At 42.3% G+C, this 23911-nt stretch overlaps 1 protein-coding gene across 1 annotated transcript; it reads left to right on the forward strand.

Moving 5' to 3' along the window:
- The first annotated feature begins 435 nt into the window (after nucleotides 1-435).
- On the forward strand, nucleotides 436-15413 carry LOC141800258 (gamma-aminobutyric acid type B receptor subunit 2-like). Its single transcript, XM_074682679.1, has 20 exons — nucleotides 436-2048; nucleotides 2171-2516; nucleotides 4520-4657; nucleotides 4737-4907; nucleotides 4994-5095; nucleotides 5177-5242; nucleotides 7798-7986; nucleotides 8066-8308; nucleotides 8465-8525; nucleotides 8683-8763; nucleotides 8845-8995; nucleotides 9080-9212; nucleotides 9293-9391; nucleotides 9475-9597; nucleotides 11517-11627; nucleotides 11734-11961; nucleotides 12038-12157; nucleotides 12257-12350; nucleotides 12424-12520; nucleotides 14426-15413. Exons 2-20 carry the CDS (start codon nucleotides 2268-2270, stop codon nucleotides 14565-14567), a joined length of 2598 nt encoding a protein of 865 aa, XP_074538780.1. The 5' UTR covers nucleotides 436-2048; nucleotides 2171-2267; the 3' UTR covers nucleotides 14568-15413.
- The last annotated feature ends 8498 nt before the right edge of the window (nucleotides 15414-23911 follow it).

Consider the following 23911-nt stretch of genomic DNA (forward strand, 5'->3'; position numbering starts at 1 on the left):
TCAAAAACCATGTAAAATTTCAAAAAATGGTTGTGACAGTGGCCAAAAAAAATGAATGGGGGCAAAATAGGCAAAAAATTGTAAAAATGGGGTTAAAAAAAAGGTAAAAAGTGATGTTTTATATGAAATAAACATTGGGTTAAAATTGCCTCTAACACAGGTAATTCATGTGGTGTTTTTGTTTGTTAGTTTTTTTTTGTTTCAATTGTGGTTCGTTGTTTTTAAATTTGATGTCCGACGCCATTAAAAAGTCTTAAATTTAACTTGCCTTGAGCTGTAGGAACCCTGTAATAATCAGTATCGTATCGGCCCCAAAAAGTCCAGATCTGTCTATCTCTAGTTTCTAGCTCCACCTTCTGGTGTTGGATCAGTATAGCTGTTTTTAAAACCACCTACATCATACGACATGTGAATGTAGTATGAAGTAGGCACTGTGTACTACCTACTGCTGTTGCTTGTAGTCTGTAGTATGACCGTTCTGTTGGGTCTGTTTTTTAGTAAACTGCTCTGGTTTCCAGTTTCAGAAGTGGAGCTACAGATGATGTTTTTCTTTTTTTGCCTTTATTATAAATGTGCAAAACAATCTATGAGCAGATCTCGGCCTTTTAGTTATTTTGTTAATCATATCACACAGAATCATTGTACTTGATTTCTAATCTTACACCAAAAGTTATATCGTTGAATGAAAATAAATCCGAAAGGGATTTTAGTTTTTTACAGTTGATGGAAGAAAAGCAGTTCTGTATAATCCACGTATGGTTTAAGGAGGTAATCAGTGGTTTATATGGGCTAATGAGTCTGTATAAGTAAACATCTCTTTTACGACTGGAAGTGACGAGATTTACTCATCACTTCTATCTCACAGACAGTCTAACGTTAGTGTTGTTGTATTGTAGTTGTAATGCTGAATCATTCCAGTAGGTGGTGGTAATTCACAGAAACATGCCACCAGCATTGACAAACAGCGTTAGCGCTGTGCATTGTGGGAAACAGTATGCCAGGTAGACTGATCAGTTGCATACTGAGAGACTTTCCTGGATTAGTCGAACATCCGGGGATTTCAGTATACTGGAGATTTCGCAAGTTTTTGCAACTGCTACTACTACAGACTGAATATTAGCCAAAACAGTCGACACTGCTGGTGTAGTAGTAGGTTTGGAAAACAGCCTCAGTCTGATGCTCTAACAGTAGGGAACCAAAAAGTGGGACGGTACGGGTCGGTGGTCTGGGGACCAGTCCTGGTTTGAGTCAAAGGAAACGACACAAAATGTGTGCTGAACTGAGACGAACTGAACTAAATTTAACTTTAGTTTTAGAGATTTAAGGTCTTTGCACACTGAGTCTGTTATTTTCAGACGTGAGGTTTGGATCCGAAGACGTCCTGCAAACTGAACCAGATGCATTTATTTTTCTGTTGATGGCAAAAATTTGCAGCATGAGAAAAATGGAGTCATCAGTTAACTGACCCTGAGCAGCTGCTGTCAGCATGTTTGAGGTATGCACACACACAGGCACACATTAACCATCTGAACAGCCCGAAATGACAGAAAATGTGATATTACGAGTAGCATACGGTGTCTCTGAAAGGTCAAACTACCCTGGAAACGAGCTGGGCGGGTGTGAAAAAGCACAAAAGAATCGAGCCTTCCAAAAAAAACATCTGGCGTGAGAGTGCAAACATGTTTGACGTAACATGGGATCAAGCTTCTTTTTTAAAGTGCATCAGATTTCATTTTTTGCCTGAAATGTTGATTCCTAACAGACACAACTCAGCAAACACGATTCCAGCAACACACATGAAAACAGTCGGATGTTTCCTGTCCCTTCTGTCCGTGTTGATCTGGACCCTCTTCCTACAGAGCCACGCTGCTGTAACCTGTGCAGAATGAGGTTTGTCGACATCTTTCTGAAATATTTAATGTCTTCAGCTTTAACTGTCTGTGGTCTGTCTTTACGACAGAGGACCCAGCGTCCATGGTTTCCAAAAAGACGTCACAGCCTGACAGGACCAGGGGACAGTTTCCCCTCGCTGCGTCTTTAAAGAGCAGGTTTGTAAATAATAAGAGTCTTTCAGGGTGAAGCTGCTGGTTTGTGACTGATGCTCCTCCTGAGCGTGCTCTGAGGATCCCGGTAACATCTTGTGTCCGTGTTGATCCCTTTATCTCCTCAGTGGGCCTCCCCGGGCTTAGGGGATTAGAGTTTCCCTGCAGGAGGATCAGCGTGGAGCATCTGTCTGAGAGGAAAAGTTTCAGCAGGAGAAGCGAAGCATGGAGCCGCGTGCTCGGGTGGAGGCGTTCAGACTGCTGGTCTGCTTGCTGGTTCTGCTGGGCCCGGGTCTGGCCCAGGTCAGACACCCCCTCCCTGTGCTGTGGATGATGCCGGTGAGCTCAGGGTCCGGAGGGGAGAACCTGACAGCTGCTGTGGCCCCTGCTGTTCGCCTGGCTCTCGAGGACCTGCAGAGACAACCAGCGCCGCTGGGGAACTACCAGATCCAGCTCCAGCTGCTGGACTCACAGGTGGGTTTTTCCTGAATTCAGGATCCTGGGGGAGCCTGGTTGGAAATCTGTGAACGCTGTGAAGTCTGAGTTTCTGACGTCCGAAAGAGAGAAACTGTCCTGGAAGAGCTTTGGTTCAACTCTTTGAGGTAGAATCTGAATCTTTGTCACATTTCATCTGCAAAATCTGAGCCAAGATCGGAAAATGTAACAGGTTTATAGACGTGCGGTCCGGTCGTTGCTCCAGTCATTGCACCGTATCCCCCAGTCCCAAAGCTCTGCAGAAAGAAAGAAACACAGAACGTCAGTCCCAGTTTGGAGGGTCCTGGTGATTCATGTGACGTGCTGGTGAGAAGAGGGGACTGAGGAGCAGAAAGAGGCTCGATAGAAATCTCAGTGATTATCACGAAGGCTCCCACACCTGTGGTCTGAAGATCTGAAGACGACACAGGACGCTGCTGTGAGGAGTGCAGGAAGTGAAATGTTGGTGAGACAGAGTCTTTTCAACAAGATGCATTTTTGTAAATATTTAAAAAAAACTAAGTAAACAGTCATTTTCTGATCAGTTAAGAAGTCGGATGATGAGATTATTTCAGAAACTGCAAAAATGAGTGGGCCAAGTTATTGTGCAATTTGTTGATAAGTGCATTTAACTACTGTCAAATAAAAACAAGCAACTTTTTAAAAGTTAAATCAAAAATATATTTTCTACGACTTTGTTCAAACTTTGGCAAAAACATCAGCTTTTTTCAAATGTAAACAATTTTTTTTTTTTTTTTAATTAAGATACATAAATAAATAAAAAAATTAATTTAAATAAATAAAAAATAAAAATGCATAAGTTAATAAATAAATACAAAAGAAAAATGCATAAGTTTATAAATAAAAAAGAAATAAATAAAATAAATAAAACAATTAAGAAGGTAAATAAAAAAGAAAAAGTGCCTGAATAAGTAAAATAATTAAAATAAACAAAAAATGAAAAAATAAATGAGTGAATTAATAAAATAGAAATAATACATATATAAACAAAACAATTAAAATAAATAAAACAATTAAAATGACTAAAACAATAAAAAATAAGTAAATAAATAAAAAGAAATAATACATGAATAAATGAAATAATTTGAAAAAAATAAAAAATAAGACTGCATAAGTAAATAAATGACATAGAACTAATACATAAATAAATAAAACAATTAAAATAAATAAAACAATAAAAACAAGTAAATAATAGAAGAAATAGTATATGTAAAAGTAGAATAATTAAAATAAACAAAAATAAAAAAATAAATTAGTTAATTAAAAAATAGAAATAATACATCAATAAATAAAACAATTAAAATAAATGAAACAGTAAAAAAAAAAATAAATAAGAAGAAATAATACATGATTAAATGAAATAATTTAAACAAACTAAAATAGAAATTACTAAGTAAATAAAAAAAAGGTCAATAATATGAAAATATTTGGCTGTTTTTGAAATGAGCTGTACTTCCTCTCATCTCTGTTAATCATCTTCCTCGTTAACGGACCACAAGTCCTCCATCGGACTGAGATCAGAGGAGCCGGCAGACCAGTTCATGAGGGGATTTTCTTTCAAGCGCTGAGATGTCGACCAATCCTGCGAGTATCTCGAGCCATGATACGTGGTGTTGACGTCTTCTTCACTTTAGCTGATCGTCGTTTCCACCATAGAAGGAGGTTTTCATTAAGAGTGGAGCAGCCCCCCTCAGTTCCACTTCCAGACGCCCCCCATCACGTGTAGACCGAAAGTCCCTTTGACCACAAAACAAAAGTTTGACAGTGAGAATCAAAATCTGTAAGACTCAGAGGGTGATGGTGCTCATGGGAAACAGAGTCTTCATCTCGGTGAAACACTACCAGCTCTGACCAGAGGTGTCACTGTGATCACCTCCAAACAGCTGCTGTAGATTTGTTTGTTTACAGTTTAAATAAATCAATGTGCTTCGAGGTTCTTGTGAAATTTGTTGTAATGCTCCTTTACTTGACACCGTCTGCAGTGTGATCCCGCTACATCCCTCAAAGCTCTGTTTGACGTCCTGTGGGCGGGGCCTAAGTTCCTCCTGCTGATGGGAGGAGTGTGTCCATCGGTGACGACGCTGATCGCTCGCGCTCTGCCCGCCCTCAACCTGGTGCAGGTGCGTAGTCGCTCCTCTTCAGTGTCACTGTGTTTGGTTTGACACGGGGTCACCTCTCTGTCCTGTGGCGTCCCTCCAGGTGTCGTTTGCGGCCTCGTCTCCGAGTCTGTCCAACAGGAAGTGGTACGGGAACCTGTTCAGCCTGGTGCCGTCAGACCGGGCCCTGAACCAGGCCACGGTGAAGCTGCTGCAGCGCTACAAGTGGAGCCGGGTCGGCGTGGTCACACAGGAGGGACCCAGACTCTCAGAGGTCTCTGAGCCTTTCACAAACGTTTGTCTGACCTCATTATTTCCTGTCTGTGTCCCGCGTCACGCCGCTCTGTCCGTGTCCCACAGATGAGGAAGGATCTGATGAGGCAGCTGCTGAAGGCCGAGGTCCAGGTCGTCTCCACCGAGAGTTTCTCTGCAGACGTCTGCAGCAGCCTGAGGAGGCTGAAGGTGCTGAGAGCGTGAAACATCAGCTGGAGGCAACATGACGATCAGTAACTGCAGCTCTGATTTACATCTGATCCTTTTCAGGAGCGGGACGTCCGGATCATCATCGCACACTTTGAGGAGGACTCCGTCTCTCAGGTTTTCTGCTGTGTACGTACTCGCTCTGATAAATCTGTGACGGAGGCAGGAGAGCGTCTGTGTGGAGCTCTGATCAGGGAGAGACAAAAATCAATCCTGTGCTAGATCAGTCGACTCTATGGAAGGAGAAAAGTGCCACTTAAAAAAATTCTTTTGGAGGTTAGGGCCAAAAAAAACGTAATTCAGAGTTTAACATCAGAATTTAAAATTTGTTTTTGTTGATTTTTTGGGCCCTACCGCCAAACATTTGTGATTTTTTAATTTTCTTCTCACACATCCTGTTACAGATGAGGAAAGTACGGAAGCCTCAAAAGGTCATGATTAATTACATTTCTATTTCACTTCTTTCTCGTCTCTCTTTTCATAATTCTGAGATAAATATTGGAAAAAAAAAGACAAAAAAAATCAGAAATTTGAGAAAAGACAGAAATCTGACTCAAAGATGAAAAATTTTAAAAGACGTTTTTTCAGGGGGCTCTTATCTACGGAGGCCCTAGAAGGAAAACTCTACACACATTTTATTTTTTTTTCTCCGGAGATTTTGACTAATTTTTCAAGCTGGTAATTTGCATTCTCAAGATATCAGGATATCGTCTTATCCCGAGAAAACAGCTTTTTTCCCCCGAGACAACAAAATAATTTCCCAGCATTCACAAAAAAACAAAAACAAACAGTAGGTTGGCTTAATGAAGATTTATTTTCATTTTTTTTTGCCAGACTTTATGAAAAGCACCAAAATAAAAAATAAAAAGGCTTCTCTTACCTCGATCATGTAGATCGGCAGAAGAAAAGGGACTCTTTAAAAAAATCTTTTAGAGATTAGGGCCAAAAAAAGATTATTTAGAGTTTAACATCAGAATTTAAAATTTGTGGAGTTGAATTTTTTGGGCCAGACCTCCAAAAACTTTTGTGATTTTTTGATTTTCTTATCACACATCCTGTTACAGTTGAGGAAAGTACGGAAGCCTCAAAAGGTCATGATTAATTACATTTCAATTTCACTTTTTTCCTCTTTTTTTCATAATTCTGTACATAAATAAATATAGGAATAAAAAAAAAAACCATCAGAAATCTGAAAAAAGACAGAATTCTTACTCAAAGATGAAAAATTTGAAAAGAAGTTTTTTTCAGGGGGGCTTTTATCTACGGAAGCCCTAGAGGTAAAACTTTACATACATTTAATTTATTTTATTTATTTTTTTTCTCTCTGGAGATTTCGACTTATTTTTCAGGCTGGATAAGATTTTGCATTGTCAAGATAATTGGATGATTTGTCTCCTTATCTTGAGAAAACAGCTTTTTTCCCACAAGATAACAAAATCATTTCCCAGCGTGCTAAAAAATCAAATCAATAGGCAGCCAGAGTACAGATTATTTTTATTATTTTATTTTTTTTTGCCAGACTTTGTGAAAATGAAAAGAACACTGCAAAAAACTGAAATCTTATCAAGTGTTTTTGTCTTTTTCCAAGTAAAAATTGTCTCATTACACTCGATTTGAGCCACTTTCAACTTATCAATCCAGAAAAATGTTGTTTCAAGTTATCAGAGGACAAAAATGAGGTTTGAATCGCTTGTAACCAGTAAAAAAATCTGCCAATGGAACAAGAAAAAATTGCTTGAAAATTTCCTTGACACTGGAAAAATGTCTTAATACAAGTAACTTTTCTCTTCTTCCATTGGCGGATTTTTTACGAGCAATTCAAACCTCATTTTTGTCTTTAAATAACTTTAAACAACATTTTTCTGGATTGGTCATGTGAATTTGGCTCATATTGAGTCTAAAAAGGAATTTTCTCCTGAAAATAAGAGAAAAACACTTGATAAGATTTCAGTTTTTGCAGTGAATAAAAAGGCTTCACTTATCACGACTGATACCTTGTACAATACACATTAATTTATTCAGAAAACCATCTCAGGAAAAAAAGCTGTGTTTCAAGAAAAATCATCACTTTACTTAAAAAAAATACAAAAAGACTTGTTTTCTGGAGATGACGAGAAAAATAAGTCAAGACCTTGAGAAAAATTAGAAAATAAAATGTTTTTTAATCGTTTTCTTTTAGGGCTTCCGTAGATGAGGGGCCCTTTAGTCAGAGTCATTTGGTTAAAGTCAGAATTTTCAGAAGTGGAATTTAAAAACAGTCTTTTTCAGTGGCCTCATCTTCTTCCATTCATCCTGATGTGATTAAATCTCCCTAAAAACCAACAGGCCAATCTGAAAACTTGTATCTGTTACTGAAGTTTTGAAAAATGGATGGAGGCTGAAAAATTTCCTCAGGGCGACGAGATCAATCAGAAAATTTGCGACATCTTATTTTTTACAGTTAAATCTTAAATTTAGCAAGAATTTTGTTCACATTCTTAAAACGGCAGATGAAACGTGGATTTTTGAAACAGCTGAGTTTTAATATTTACTGATGATGATTAATCTTTCATTAAAACCTTTTGAGACTCTGAGTCAAAGCCAGGACACAGAACAGGGACCGGGTCAGGGTTTGAAGGTTAGAAGTGACCCCCTAGGATGAACACGTGGGTCTGGGTCCCTGGATGACCCCGTCTCTCCCTCAGGCCTACAGACTGGGCCTGTTCGGACCTCGGTTCCAGTGGTTGGTGGTGGACGGGGGCTGGGCCGGCTGGAGGCTGGGCTGGCAGGCGTCAGGATGCTCCGTGGAGGATCTGCTGACGGCTGCAGACGGATCAATCCGGCTCCAGGCCCGAGGCCTCGGCAGCTCCAACATGGCGGGCGTCTCAGGACGGGTCAGAACATCTCACGCTGAAACATCTCCGGAGGTTTCACCGCGAGGCGCGTGTGTAACGTTTCCTCCTGACCCCGCAGACCCCCCAGGAGTACCAGGACGCGTACCTCAGGGAGCGGAGCCAGGAGGGGTCAAAGGTCAGCTCGCTCCACGGCTTCGTCTACGACGCGGTGTGGCTCTCTGCCAGAGCTCTGAGTCAGGTGACGGAGGCGGCGAAGAACAGGGAGCGCTACAGCGTGCAGAGGAACGTCAGCGTGGGCCCCGAGGAGGCGCACAAGATGCTGCTGGAGGCCGTGAGGAGCTCCACGTTCGAGGGGGTCACTGTGAGGAGGCACACACACACACACACACACACGCACGTCAAACACAGGTTATCCTCTGCAGTCTAACCTGTGTGTGTGTGTGTGTGTGTTTGTGTGTGTGTGTGTGTGTGTGTGTGTGTGTGTGTGTGTGTGTGTGTGTGTGTGTGTGTGTGTCAGGGCCCAGTTTTCTTCAGGAACGGGGAGAGGATGACGACCATCGAGCTGATTCAGCTTCAAGGTGATCAAACGTCTGAGTCCTGCTCATGTCGTCACGTTCATGTGTTAATGTTCACATTAAGAGCCTGTGTGTGTGTGTGTGTGTGTGTGTGTGTGTGTGTGTGTGTGTGTGTGTGTGTGTGTGTGTGTGTGTGTGTGTGTGTGTGTGTGTGTGTCAGGCAGCAGTGGCGTCTCCGTCGGCGAGTTCAGCACCTCGGCCCAGCAGCTGCGCGTCATGAACCAGCTGCTGAAGTTCAAAGGTCAGACAAACCCCGATGACCTCACTGATCCCAGGTCAGCGTGGATCAGGTCTTTAAGCCTCCGTCATGTCTCTTCTGCAGGTCCAGGACCAGTCAGAGACCGGACTCTGGTCTTGGAGCAGTGGCAGCACGTCAGCTTCCTGCTGTACGGCGTCATCTCCTCGGCCGCCGCCGTGACCATCGTCATCACTCTGACCGTGCTCTGCTTCACCTGCTGCAGCCACAGACTCAGGTAGGTCTGACGCCGCAGGGGGTCCTGGTGGGTCCTGGTTTCAGACGTGGATCCCAGCCCGTCCTGGTGTTTGTCTCTCTGCAGGCTGCTCAGGTGGAGCGGAGGATCGCGGGACGAGCTGCTCCTCCTCGGCATCCTGCTCTCCTCCTCCTCGGTCCTGGTCTCCGGTCTGGATGAAGCGCTGCTGTCGGACCAGACGTACCAGATCCTCTGCTCTGTGAGTTCAGGACGTTCAGGTTTAAAGGTGTAAAGACTGGATCTGCTGGCTGAGTCACGTTGGTTTCTCTGGCTCTGCAGGTTCGTCTGTGGGCGCTCTGCGTGGGACACACCGTGGGCTTCACGGCGCTCTTCACCAAAGCGTGGAGGGTTTATTCCATCTACACCATCAAACAGACGGTAAACACAGCCTGCACGGTCTCCCCTCCACGTCTGAACCCTTAAAGAGCCAGTTTCTAACTCTGACGCCTCTGTCTGTGCAGACCACCCGGCTGCAGAAGACCGGTTTCGTGGTCTTCTGGCTGTTCCTGCTGGATGTGTTTGTTTTGATCTCCTGGCAGATCCTGGACCCTCTCAGGCGGGTGGTGCTGCAGCAGAGCGTGCAGGTAACAGGTGGAGCTTTAAATCTGTTCCTCTACTCAGATAAGTCCTCCTCAGAGTGCAGCTCTGTGCACACTGTAGTCCAGGTTTCAGGAAAAGGTGCAGTGACAGGATATGACCACATGGTGGCACTGTAGCACAAAGGAGGCTGGATAAGGAAGAGAGAGTCCATCTTCACCAGGGAGAGGAGGATTCAGATCTTTAAATGAAATGAAGCACATCAATTAACACTTAAAGGTGTCACTAGAAAAGTCTTTACGCCAGAGAAATGAAGCATCATGGGAAATGTGTTCTGGAGGAAACTACAGTCAGCTTCGCTTCCTTCACATCCTGTCAGGATGTAAAGGAGATGAGCTTTTGCTGCTCCTCACATCAGGAAGTCGTCGATCAGAAATGATCAGAGTTTCTTCACTTCTTTTAGGCCATGCTCTGCAGTTCTCCTCCTGCACACTGGGAGGCAGTGTGAGGTTAACGTGCAGGACTCTAGGAAGCTGAACTCCTGTATGTGTTGCCTTTGAAAGAAAGCAGCAACCTCCAGTCTGAAAACATGAAGCCTGTGCAGAAGGAAGCGTTAAAAACTGAGGTTCCATGGGGCGCCTGGATCGCAGAGCGGTCTACGTGGTGCCCCTAATCCCCTAATCTCCTAATAAAAGAAAAAACCCTGCAGTTCCTTAAGTGTCCACTAGAGGCTGGCTGCAGGAGCACTAAAACACACACACACACCAAGATGAAAAAGTTACTTGAGGAGTTAAGGTGACTACAGCCTGGTCTGATGATGATGAACATTTCTCATATTTTTTATGAATTTGTTATCAAATAAAATAATTTTGCCCATATAAGGGCGTAACTGATTTGACTGACAAAAAAGTATGAAAACATTTTTACTTCATCCTGACTGAAACAAAACCAGGTTCAGCTGAACATTTCTGATATGAGCTTCAAATATTGGTTCAACTTTTATCATAATTTCAGTTTTATATGGAGGCCCATTGCTGCCAGTTAAAAAAAAAAAAAGAAAAAGACAAAAAAATCTAAACTTGGCTTTGTTAAGATTTTTTTTTTGCCTATATGAAGTCATAATTGTGGGATAAAACTCATGGGACAGAAACTCATGAGTATGAAATTAAAATTGAAATTAAGAGTTGATTAAGTCATAATTTTAGGGTAAAATCTCTTGATTTTGCAATTAAAAGTAGGAGTGTTACGATAGAAATTTGAAATTTGGAGATTAAATGTAAAAATTATGACAATTTTTTTTTAAATAACTGATACAGGCAGAAAAAAATCTAAACAGAGGTGAGTTTATTTTTTTTCCAACTGGCTGAAATGGGCGTCCATACTATCATTATCTGACTCCTTTTTTTTTAAGTCTTGTCATTTTATTTTATGTTATTTTAGTTCATTTTTTCTTTTCGTTTTATTTTAAATTATTTAATTTTTCATTGCTATAACTTTATTAACAAAAAAAAACAAGAGAAAGCAAAACAAAAAATAAAAAACAAAAGAAAAAAATAAATGAAACAAAAACTAAACAAGAGAAAAACAAAACAAAAAAAAATCTTATTTTATTTTGTTATTTCAACTAATTTTTTCTTTTCATTTTGTTTTAAATCATTTAATTTTCATTGTTTAAGTTTATTATTTTTATTTAATTAGTTTTAGTTTTTTTTATAACTGACTTTTAGTTTTCATCAGATCTCATATTGATTTTATTTTACGTTATAATATTAATCAGACTTTGTTCACATACTGCAGTTTGATTCAAGACAAATAACGATGGACAGATTGAAAAAAGCTTCAGTAAATTCTGATTTCAGTGATTTTCCTTTTTCCAGTCAGGGATCTTTAGAAAAATCCAGATTTATTTGATATTTATGTTTTTTCCTCTTCACGCTCAGTTAAACGTTTGTTTCTTTTCTTCCAGAGCGACTCGTCCGATCAGGACTTCGACGTCCGGCTCTTCTCTGAGCGCTGCAGCAGCGTCAACATGGAGCTGTGGCTCACCGCTGTGTACGGATACAAAGGCCCCCTGCTGGTCAGAGCTGGAACTACAAACACTAACACAGATAAATATTTGTTGTGATTGATCTGGAAAATGTAGAGATTTGTAGATTGGTTGCATTTCGGCGTCCGTCTCTCAGGGTCTGGGCTGCTTCGTGGCGTGGAGCATCAGATCCGTGCAGGCGGATCATCCCGCCGTCAGCAGCAAACAGCTGGCTCTCAGCGTGTTCGCCGTGACCGTGTTCAGCGTCTCCGGAGCGTCAGGGTCTCTGCTGACGTCCCACAATCCTCCTCTCCAGTTCTGCGTGACCAGCAGCCTCATCCTCTGCTGCGACGTCTTCACGCTGTGCTGCATGTTCGGGCCGAAGGTCAGTGAGTCATCGCCGTAAGGCGTCGCCCAAACACACGAGATCTGCCGTCGTAACTTGTTTCACCTCCCCGCAGTTTGTGTACGTGTTCCTGCACAGCAGCGAGCTGAAGCAGCCGGCAGCGCTGCAGGACGCAGACGAAGAGGAGGAGGAGCTGAGGAGGTTCAACCAGCAGCTGAGGAGTGTGACGGAGATGGTGAGGGGAGGGGGACGTCACATGACACACGGCGGGTTTTAAATCTGCTCATGGAAACACCAGAGAGCTGGTTTCAGACTGACCCTGTTTGTTTTTCAGCTGGATGTAGAAATAGAAACCATCACCATGCAGCTCTACGAAGACGAGTCCGACCTGAAGACTCAGAGCTTGGCGCTGAGAGGGAGAAACAACGGTTAGTCCGACTCATGTCCCGCTGCGTTAAACGTGTAGCCCCTCCTCCTGTAACAGCTGTTTCCTGTCAACAGGTGAGGTCAGGTCTGTGGTGTCGGCTCTGATCTCCTCTGAGGACACAAACTCAGACAGGAAACCTCAGAGTCCACATGACATCAACTCTCCTGAACTGTGAGTCCACCTCAGACCGTTTTAGTCCATCTGTCCTGAAGTGTCCCCCCTCTGGTGCCACCTGTCTCCCTCAGTCTGTGTTCAGATCACAAACAAACCACGTCAAGACGAGCAAACGTAAACACAACCCTGGTCTCTGAAGGCCTGTTAGTCGGTTAATCATAAGTCCCATTAGTCTCAAAAATCTGAAGGTCAATTAGTCAGAAGGCCTGTTAGTCAGAAAGTCAGAAAAACTGTTAGTTAGAAAACTAGGAGCCTTGTTCGTCAGAAAGTTAGAAGGCCCTGTAGTCAGAAGCCCGGTTACTCTGTTAATCACAAGTCCCATTAGTCAGAAAATCTGAAGGTCAATTAGTCAGAAAGTTAGAAGGCCCTTTAGTCAGAAGCCTGGTTAGTTAAAACTAGAAGGCACAGGGGTTAGAAAATTAGGAAGTTAGTTTTTTTTATATATTAGAAGGCCTGTTAGTCAGAAAGTCCATTAGTCAGAAGCCCAGTTAGTCAAAATGAGAAGGCCCTAAATCGGACATTCAGAAGGCTTGTTGCCGTATTTTCCACACTACAAGGCGCTTCGGATTATAGGGCGCACTTTCAATGAATGGCCTATTTATAAACTGTTTTCATATATAGGGCGCACCACATTATAAGGCGTATAGAATAAGCTATAGTAGTGGCTGGGGTTGCGTTATGCATCCACTAGATGGAGCTGCGCTAAAGGGAATGTCAACAAAACAGTCAATAAGTCAGTCAAACTCAGGCTACATCCACACGGAGCTGCACATTTTCCTATCCAACTATTTTCTGTACCGTTTTCAAAAAAAGGGCACTGTAACGACGAAGCCGTTTCTGCCGTCCACAAAAGCCGTTTCCAGAGATCAGTTCACATGCCAGACCTTTGGGGGGCGCTGTATTGCTCTAACAATAAACAAGAGAAGAAGCTCAGGCCAGCCTGTGAGCTAATGTTAGCACTTAGCAGAATTCCTCTTTACAGCTTCTACCGCTGTCACTCCGATGACGCCCCCTGACTACAGTAGCCATGATTAATCAATATCGCTCCATATATAAGGTGCATCGGATTATAAGGCGCACTGTCGGCTTTTGAGAAAACTGAAGGCTTTTAGGTGCGCTTTGTGGTGCGGAAAATACGGTAGTCAAAAAATCAAAAAGATTGTAAGTCAGAAGGCTGGTTAGACAAAATGAGAAAGCCCCTAAGTCAGAGGATAAGAAGGTCCTTAAGCCAAAAATTCAGGAGCCTTGTTTGTCAGAAGGCTGTTCAGTGAAAATCAGTAGGCGTGTTTGTCAGAAAATCAGGCCTCCTAGTCAAAGGGATTTATAGTCAAAACATTTTGAGGCTTGCTAGTCAGAGGGTCAGAAGGCCTGACAGTCAGAAGGCAGGTTATTTAGAAAACTAGTTTGGATTTAGTTGATATTCTTACATCCAAACTAATTTTCTGACTAATGGACCTTCTGATTTTCTGACTAACTATCCTTCTGGACATGTTGTCTCCCTGTGCAGGGGATGATTCCTCTGCACACCTATAGACCACCTGAGGACTCAGACTTCTGCAGGGTTTGATGCTCATATGGGAGCTCAGACCTCAGGGGGTGACTTCTACTTTCTCTGTTAAAAGAGGAATTTAAAAAAGTCCTTAAAGGAAATCACAGAGTGTCGACAGAGTGAAGTGAGCTTTTCAAAGTCTGTGAGGAATATTTCTGTAAACTCACAGATAGAGCCGCAAGATTTATTTCTTTACTTTTCCTCCAGCAGAAAAGTCCAGCTCAGTTTGTTCCTCACAGAGCATCATATCAGCTTTGATTAATTATATCCTCGTTAACTTCAACGAAATACTTTAAATGTTGTAAAAACTGCAGCGTCTGTGTTTTAACCTCCACCCTCTGTTTTTCTGTAAGCGTGCGGCGCCGTCTCTCCGTCCAGCTGCCCATCCTCCATCACTCCTACATGCCCGTCATCGGGGGCGTCAGCGCCAGCAGCTCCAGCCTGTTCGGCAGCCGGGAGGCCTTCGTCCACCACGACCTGCTGGTCACGGCCTGAACACGCTCACCTGGAGACTCTGAATTTACCCATCTCCATAAAAACACGTTAGAAATAAGACGAGAACGTTCTGTAAGTTCATGATTTCTTCTTTAATCTCCTGAGAGAAACTGGACGAACTGATCCCTCCTCCCTGGTCTTTGTCCGTACTTTGTGAAGCTGTGTTATCTCAGAGAGAAATCTTCCTGCTTTCTTTGGGAACAGGATGTTTTTATTTCCTGGCCCTGTTGGCTGCAGGTCACAGTTTAGTTTCAGTCCCATGACGAGCTACGAACTCCGGACAGGAGCTCCTGATGAACCTGGTGAAGATGGAGGTGCCTTTTGCTGTCTGACAGTGAAAATCAAACCTGCTCTGAGTATTTCGTCATGTCTAAAACGCACAGTAACATCATGGTATGGAGTAAAAACTGTTGTGAGTGTTTGTGGTTTTATACGAGGCCTCTTGTGGACCTGATGTGAAAGACTGGTTTCTATTAAAGAGTTTTTAATCTCCTGAACGTCGCTGAATTATTCATCAAAACCCTCTGATGGTGAAACGACGTCTGTTTGCTCATCAGGAACATCACACGCTGTCATCAGAGGGATCCTCTGAAATTACATAATCCTCATAAACACGACCTCTGACCCTCAGAGAAACACAAACAAACACGACCTCTGACCCTCAGAGAAACACAGACAAACACCAGATTCAACCACGAGTCTTTTACCATTTCAGCCCAACACTTCCTCTGAGCGCTTCTGGCCGCGGGTACAGTTCACTTTACGCTCTCTGCCGAGCTGTGAGCTGAATTATTCCAGAAAATCTGACTGATCCTATGACTAACAGGCTTTCTGATTTTCAGACTATTGACCCCTTTTACAATGAGATGGGCTGCTGAATTTCCCTTTGTGGATAATTCAAGTGGTTTCGATTCTATTCTATTCTATTCTATTCTATTCTATTCTATTCTATTCTATTCTATTCTCCCGGCCCCACTGTTTGTTGGTGTTGCTGGCTGAAAAGTTTTGGACTGAGGTTAGACTGAAGGAATGAGGTGGATCCTAAACCTCAGACAGGAAGAGTGTGCTCACCTGTCAATCAAATTTACCATGACCTTATATGGGCAAAACTCGTATGTTTAAAGCTCAAAAAAAAAAAAAAACTAACAAAAAATAAATAAAATAAAATAAATAGAAATAATACAAAAATAACACAACAAATGAAAACAAACGCAATAGAAAACAAAACAAAAAGCAAACAAAACAAAACAAAACAAGAGGAAACAAAACAAAAATTCAAAAACAAAAAAATCAAAAGAAAAAAATAAATAAATGCAACAAAAACAAAACAAGAGAAAACAAAACAAAAAATCAAAAACAAAACAAAAAATCAGAAACAACAAAACAAAAAGAAAAAATTGAAAAATGAAACCAAAACAAAACAAAAGAAAACAAAAAAAAACAAAAGAAAACAAAAACAAATAAACAAAGGAAAAAAATAAATGAAACAAAAACAAAACAAGAGAAAACAAAACAAAAAATTTAAAATGAAAAAAAGAAAAAAATAGACAAATGAAACCAAAACAAAAGGAAAGAAAACAAAAAAACAAAAGAAAACAAAAAAAATCAAAAACAAAAAACAACAACAATATAAAAGAAAAAAAAACAAGAGAAAACAAAACAAAAGAAAAAATAAATGAATAAAAAGAAAAACAAAACATTACAAAAACCCCAAAACAACTTACAACAAACAAAAAAAGGAATTAACAAAGAAGAGATCCCCTCTGTACAGTTTGTGCTGATTGTGAAATGAGCTGTTGAGACCAAGACTGTTTTGAACCAAGCTGTAAACATGTTTATTGTTTATTTCTGCTGCAAAGATCAGCTTTTTCTCTCGGGGCCTCAAGTGGACACTTTAGGAATTGCAGTTTTCAGCACTTCAGCATGGGCTTCATGTTTTTAGACCCAGATCAAATCGCAAATAGCATTTACAGCTACTGTTCTGAGATTCACAAAACATCTTACAGATATTTGAACACACAGGACTTTTCTGTGCAGAATGCCCTGTGTTTTTGTGTTTTTCTTTGTTTATGTCTGAGGATTGAGTTTCTGTATAAGAGGACACACGAGTCACACAGATATCTGCACGCCGCTGCAGCTACAAACCTGTTTGTTGGAAGAAACTCTACCAGGCATGAAAACAGAGAGGAGGACAAAAAGGAGCAGGTAGAAGAGGGAGGGAGGGAGGGTGCCAACAGCAGGAGTGAAAGTGAAACTAAAAGTTTTTATTTACAGGAATTTCCAAGAATACAAGAAGAGCTGCAGAGGGGGGAAGTGTTTCTAATGTCTCACCTTTACTCAGACTGTTCATGGTCTGCTGTTTTAAAGATAAAGCTTCCCTTTAAAATTGGTACAAGTCAGAGCCGTCGTAACCACAGACCACTTCTACTCATTTTATTGATTTGACAAGATCAGAAAAATGAAAATATCAGGAAAATCACGATCAACGTGAAGGAAACATGTCTCCTGTATCTTTACAGCTCCTCTGCAGAATTACACCATAAACTGTAAAACACAAAGTGAAACTTGTCTGGTGGAAAATCCCTGGCAGTGTTTTAGTCCCTGCCCATGTGACCTCTGGAGGTATTTAAGGAGACGGCGCTCTCACCAGCTCACATCAAGAAGACTTCACAGACACTTCAGCTGCGCTCAGAGATGGCAGGAAGTAAGTGGACCCTTCAGTGTACGGGAATTTATCTTCTGAGTGTGTGTCTGTCTGCTGGTTTTGATGATAACTAACGAGACTGATCCTCTGCGTCTCAGACCTCCCAAAGACCGAGCTCACAAAGCTCTACAACTCTCCGGTCCACCATGCCGAGAGGGTGGAGCGCAAACTGGGATCCAGTTCAGCCCCAGTTGGTCCATTTGGTCATTCTGGAGTCAAGTGAGTCCACGCACACACACACACACACACACACACACACACACACACACACACGCACATACAGAGCATGTTTTAGTCAACCACAGCTCTTTAAAGGTTCAAACAAAGCTTCCATCGCCCCCTGCTGGCCATCAGCGAGAGGTTACAGACACATCTAAACTACTTCCACATCTACGAACAGTTTCCTCCCTGACTTTCTTCACTCAGTCAGTGATTCTCCTTTTTTATCACCTCTAACTGTGGTTTTTACTTTCAGAGTGACTCTGGCCGATAAGTCTCAGTGGCTGGTTCACAAAGGACCCGGGTACGGCAAATCCTCCCAGACGGTGGTGACCCCCGCCAGCAACATGAGCTCAGACTGGAAGGTAAACCTGTCAGGGATGTTTGAACTCATTTAAAATGAAAACAAACAAAAACTGTTGCTAAGCTGTTATATATCAACCAGTCATCACTGCATACTTTGTTGTTTTCCTTCATCAAACTGAAAACAGTGAACATCATCTGGATTGTTCTGAATTTAACAAGATTAAAGTAAAAAAAATCAGCAAATTCTTCAAAGTATCCAAACATTTAAAGAAAGAGAAAACAAACAAAAACTCAGAAAAGTAAAGATGTATGAAGACAAAATAACACCTGAATTGTTTGTAAAGTGATAAAAACTCTGAGGGGAAGTTAAAGTTCCCATCTCCTGCTCCTTTCCTGCAGTTTAATCTGGATCATTGATGTCTTCATGAAATGGTAGTAACATGTTTTGGTCCAAAAAGCCAATAAATCAAGCACAGCAGCATTGTTTCCAGGCTCTCATAGCCCCTCTGTTCAGAACGCTCTGATTTAGTGGGCGTGGCCTTCATATGTAAATGAGTCACCGCTGATACCGCCCCGCTCTTCCACGTCACTGAGAGCGGCGCCACGAGCTCCGAGTGCACAATGTTTAGAAAACAGAGAAGCTCCTTTACCGTAACATTACAGGCTAAAACAACAGGCTAACTGCAGCTAAAGTTAGCATCCTGAAGCTAACACAGAGACAGGGGGGACACTGAGGAAAAGCTCTTCCATCTGCTCCACAGCACACAGCATTTAAAATACTCACATTTCCAGGGTCCCAGGTTTGTTGGAGGATGGTTGGTAATGCGCCTGGATTCAGGACCAGTCTATTGGCTAGCCCTCTGTTGGACTGTCCAAAGTTGGAAAAGCAGTCGGCCGTGAAGTGACTAGCACACACATGCTCAGTTTTACTGAGTGTAGCTGGAACATTTCCTGATAAATGAACTCTAGACACTTAGTCTGTCTTCTTCAGAGATGGGAAGCTTGAGCATGGAGCTATGTGGCTGTTTACAGACAAAAACAGAGCAGTGATGGCAGCGGGGAGGGGGTTCGGGGGTATCTGCTCCAGTGGACCAATCAGGTCAGACTTGCTCCTGATTGGTCAAAAAAGGGAATCGCTGACGTCGGCAAATCCCCAAAATCCAAACAGCTCGTTTTAGGTCAGGATTTTATATTAACAAGCTCTACTAAGAACAGGTTTGGTCATTAAATATCACATTTTGTGGGCTGGGAGGAAAGACAAAGACCCTCACATTTCACTATAAGACTCAATAAAGTGATTTTTGCACAATATGGGACCTTTAAAAACAAGAAGGATGACAAACAAAACAAAAAAAGAGAAACGAACTAAAACAGAGTGTTAAACCTCTCCTCTCTCTTTTCAGGGAATTGGACAGAGGAATTTCGAGGGGGCGAAGAGGGTCGGTGACTTTGTGAAGGTCGGCGGCACCAACTATAACGTCCTCTTTAACAACTGTCACCAAGCGTCTGGTCGCATGATGAAGCAGTGAACCCCGAGTCCTGTGCCAACCCAGACCACTTTCTTAGCTCTCTGTTAGAAAAAAGACCTACTCGAACAGTAAAGATGATGTTTCTGTATCTTCAAACTCATTCAAATCATCCTGGAGTCATAATAAAGGGACAACAGAGCAATAACTCAGTACGTTTTTTGTCTTTTTTTGCAGAGTGACCTTAAAGACCCCAGCGAGGTTACTGTTGGTGTTTTTTGCCTTTTGTTCCTCTGGTTCCTGGTCTGACATTTTCCGACATGATGGACCAGGAACTTTAAATACTTTTGTTTCCTGTCTGCTGATCATAGAGCAGGGACATGTCGGAGAAAACCTCTGTTTTATCTTTTTATCTTTTATTGTGAGAACTTTTCAACCTCTGCTCTCAAAAGTTGCCGTATGCGTCTCCTTCTCTATCATACCTCTTAGTTTTTTAAGCATATTTGTTAACTGGGAAGTGTCTGATTATGTTAGCTTATTTTTTGTCAAATGAGACATTCACATTAAAAATCATTACCATTCATTCACTAATCATTACATTCTTCCTGATCCCCCAGAAAACCACTTTGCAACCCAGCTCCTCATTCGTTATACTGTGTCTGATTTTATAAGTGTCATGTGTCGTCACTGATGCTCTCCCTGCCTCGCTGTTTTAAGTATCAATCAGAAGTTCTCTGCCATCCACGATTAGCTTGATCTTAAATATGGTTCAGAAGGTCAGAAGCAACAGTAGAGCTGTGTGTCATCTGCATAGCGATGAAACTTGATGCTATGTTTCCTGCTAACGTTTCCAAGAGGCAGCATATAGAGTTAAAAAGGTATGGGACCTAAAACTGAACCCTGAGGGACTCCACAAATTACTGTTTGAGCATTCACACAAGCTAATGTAAAACTTCCTGTTAGAGAGTTCAGACAAATTAAAAACAAGTATGCACGTAAAGGAGAGGAGAGGTGTGCTCTCCCTGCCACGCAGGCATGTGGAAGGGTGGGGACTTCCCAGAACCAAACCGCAGAATTGATCTTACTTACTGTAATTTTTTTAATGTGAAACATGGTGTTTAATCTGAAAGGGATGAAGATAAATCACTGTTTCTTTCTTGTCACGATCATGACACGTGTACAGGTGTGTTCAACCAGGACGCTTAATCCAGTCTCTTTGTGCTCTGTGCATGACTTAAACCCTAATCACAGGTAAACTGCTGCAGGCACCACACCCCACGGTGCTCAGTGTTAGACCGGACCATTAAAGGCTCAAACCAGTTTGAGGAATCAGCTGCTTCTTTGTTTTTACTGCTGCATGCAAAGCGACCTGTCAGGAACAAACCACAGGCTGTGGAGAAATGAAAGTGAAACTTGCCTGTGGGGAAATCCCAGACGGTGTGTCATAAACCATCCAGTTCCTCAACACAGCAGTCCCTGCACAGGTGGACTCAGCAGGTATTAAAGCAGACGGCTTCACCTGTTCACTTCATCAGGACTTCATCACAGCAGACTTCACCTGTGTGCAGAGATGGCAGGAAGTAAGTGGACCCTTCAGGACCTGGTTTTATCTACATGTGGTCTCTTTCCAAAAACCTGGACCTGCTCTCAGACCTGTCTCTGACTGATCCTCTGTGTTTCAGACCTTTCAGGGGCCGAGCTCACAAAGCTCTACAACTCTCCAGTTCATCGCGCCGAGAGGATGAAGCGGAAACTGGGATCCAGTTCAGCCCCAGTGGGTTTCTTCAGCCACACAGGAGTCAGGTGAGTCCACACCTGGGCGAGACAGAGACCACGAGCCAGAAACTATGAGAGTAACACCTGAGTGCTCTGTTTGATTTCTTTCGTTCTCTGAGTGGTTTCTGTAAAATCAGCCCCTCAGTGTCCTAAAACCTTATTGGTCCATCGTCACAGACTGATGACATCACAGCTCACCTGTCTCTCAGGTGTCTCTGATCCAGATGATCAGGGTCAGTTTCCTGCAGTGTTCCCTGCTGTGTCAACATCAGCAAACTCTGCTTCTGACCAAAGAACATGTTCTCCATCAGGGGGCGCTGTGGGGGAAACATGTCAGGATGGTTTTTGGCAGGATCAGGATCTGGATTTGATCAGGACTGGTTTTCAGATTCAGAGTATTTTGACCTCAAACAGAGCAGAAGGAAGGAAGGGGAAGAAAGGAGAGAAATAAGTATGAAAGGAAGGAAAAAAAACAAGGAAGGTTAATAAGAAGGAAAGGATGTACAAAGGAAGGTTAAAAGAAATGAAGGAAAGAGGGGAGGTAAGAAAGAACTATGAAAGGGAGCAAGTAAGGAAGAGGAAGAAATGAGAGAAATAAGTTTGAAAGGAAGGAGGGGGAAGGAAGAAGGAAATGGGGGAAGAAAGGAAGGGAAAAGAAATGAAGAAAAGAAGGAAAAAAGGGAGGTAGGAAAAAACTATGGAAGGGAAAAAGTAATGAGGAAAGGAAAGAAGGAAGGAAGGATGGAAAGCAAGGGAGGAGAGGGGAGAGGAAAAGTGAAAAAGAAAGGAAGGGGAAGAAAGGAGAGAAATTAGTATGAAAGGAAGGAAAGGAAGGAAAAAAGAGGAAAAGAAAGAAAGAAGAAGGAAAAAGGGAAAGGAAGGAAGGGAAGAAAGAAGGAAAGGAGGTACAAAGGAAGGGAAAAGAAATGAAGGAAGGAGAGGAAAAAAGGGTGGTAGGAAAGAACTATGGAAGGGAGTAAGTAAGGAAGGAATGAAAGGAAGGGAAAGAAAGAAGGGAGGAAGATAGGGATGAAAGGTAGAGGATAGGAAGGAAGGTTAATAAGAAGGAAAGGAGGGGCAAAGGAAGGAAAAAAGAAATGAAGAAAAGAAGGGAGGTAGGAAAGAACTATGGAAGGGAGCAGGTAAGAAAGGAAAGGAAAGAAGGAAGGAAGGATGGATGGAGAGAGAGGGAGGAAAGAGGGGAGAAAAAGGGAGAAAGAAAGGAAGGGGAAGTAAGGAGAGAAATAAGTATGAAAGGAAGGAAAGGAAGGAAAGGAAGGAAAAAAGAAGGAGAAAAGGAAAGGAAAGAAAGAAGGGAGGAAGATAGGAAGGAAAGGTAGAGGAATAGGAAGGAAGGTTAATAAGGACGAAAGGAGGTACAAAGGAAGGAAAAAAGGAAATGAAGGAAAGAAGGGAGGAAGGAAAGAACTATGGAAGGGAGCAAGTAATGAAGAAAGGGAAGAAGGAAGGAAGACAGGAAAGAGTGTAAGGAGGGATGGACAGAAAATAAAGATGGAGGGTAAATTCTTCCTTGTGTTGTCCGTTGTTTTGGACCAAAGCGTTTGTGAAATGAAAAATGTAGAGCTGTGGGATTTTAAGCTAGGAAGCTAGGGAAAAGGAGGAAGGAAAGGACTGAGGAATGATAGGATAGGATCCAACTTTCGCAATCACGTCCTCACTCCTAACCTTTGTGTCCTTGAAGATGTTTCTGACCCCTTACATTTTCACTTCCTGATAAAAACATTCATTTAAATAAACCTTGTCGTCGCCCCCTGCTGGTCATTAAAGAGAAGTTTGAGGCCCGTCTGGAAACTTCCACATCCCCAACCAGTTTCCACACTGACTCCTCTGATTCAGTCTGACTCAGTGATGTGTGATTTCTCTAACGGCTGTTTTTCCCTCAGAGTGACTCTGGCTGACGGCGCTCAGTGGCTGGTTCATAAAGGAGACGACTACGGGAAATCCTCCCAGACGGTGGTGACCAGGGCCAGCGACATGAGCTCCGGCTGGGAGGTGAGTCTCTCTGAGTTCAGGAACGGAGGAACCATCAAAGAACAAACAGTCAGACGTGGCTTTGCTCTCTGCAGGTTATCGGGGAACGGGACTTTGAGGGGACGAAGACCGTCGGTGACTTCGTGAAGGTTGGCGGGACGGACTACAGCGTCCTCTTTGACAACTGTCACCACGCCTCAGGTCGCATGATGAAGCAGTGACACGTGGCCTCCTGAGCTGCTGTTTGATTACTCTCTGCTTTATAAACAATAAAGCCTTAAACCAACAGAGAGCGGTGTTTGCTTTTTATTCCTCTGGGTCAGCGGCTTCAGAGGAGGGAACAGCAGAGTATCATCAGCGTAACAACGAAACACACACTGTGCCGTAATAACCATTATTTATGTCTTTTCCTTAACGTGTCTGGGCTGTTTTTCTTTAATTTTCATATTGTGGGTTTGATCAACCTTATTTACATGAGCATTAAAAGCTCATTTGAGGCCCCACCCAGTGTTTCCAGAGGGCGTGTTGCGGCTCATTTCTTGGGGTTAGCGTCCGTCTGATTCCCGTAGAGCAGGGGTGGAGCGACCAGGCGTGGGAAAACTTCTCACCAAACCGTTTACTTTGACTTACCAAATACAGGAAGTTAGAAAAGTTTTTCGACTGGACTTTGAAAGTTTGATTTTAAACGGTAGCTCAAAGCACCAACATTTAAACCTCCAGATCCAGTTAATCATCAAATCGTCCAGTCGTCTTTTGTTTGCATTTAATTACGTCAGCATTTGTTATATTATATAATTATACTTTATAAAGAATGTATTGATTTAAAAACCAGTCTGTTTGTATTCATTTGTCTGCATTTCTAGATCTAGTTTTCCTATCAA

The sequence above is a fragment of the Halichoeres trimaculatus genome, unplaced genomic scaffold, assembly GCF_033239565.1.
Source record: "Halichoeres trimaculatus isolate MK-OKI-2021-1 unplaced genomic scaffold, fHalTri1.1 fHalTri1_scaffold_12, whole genome shotgun sequence".
In the NCBI taxonomy this organism is placed as follows: domain Eukaryota; kingdom Metazoa; phylum Chordata; class Actinopteri; order Labriformes; family Labridae; genus Halichoeres; species Halichoeres trimaculatus.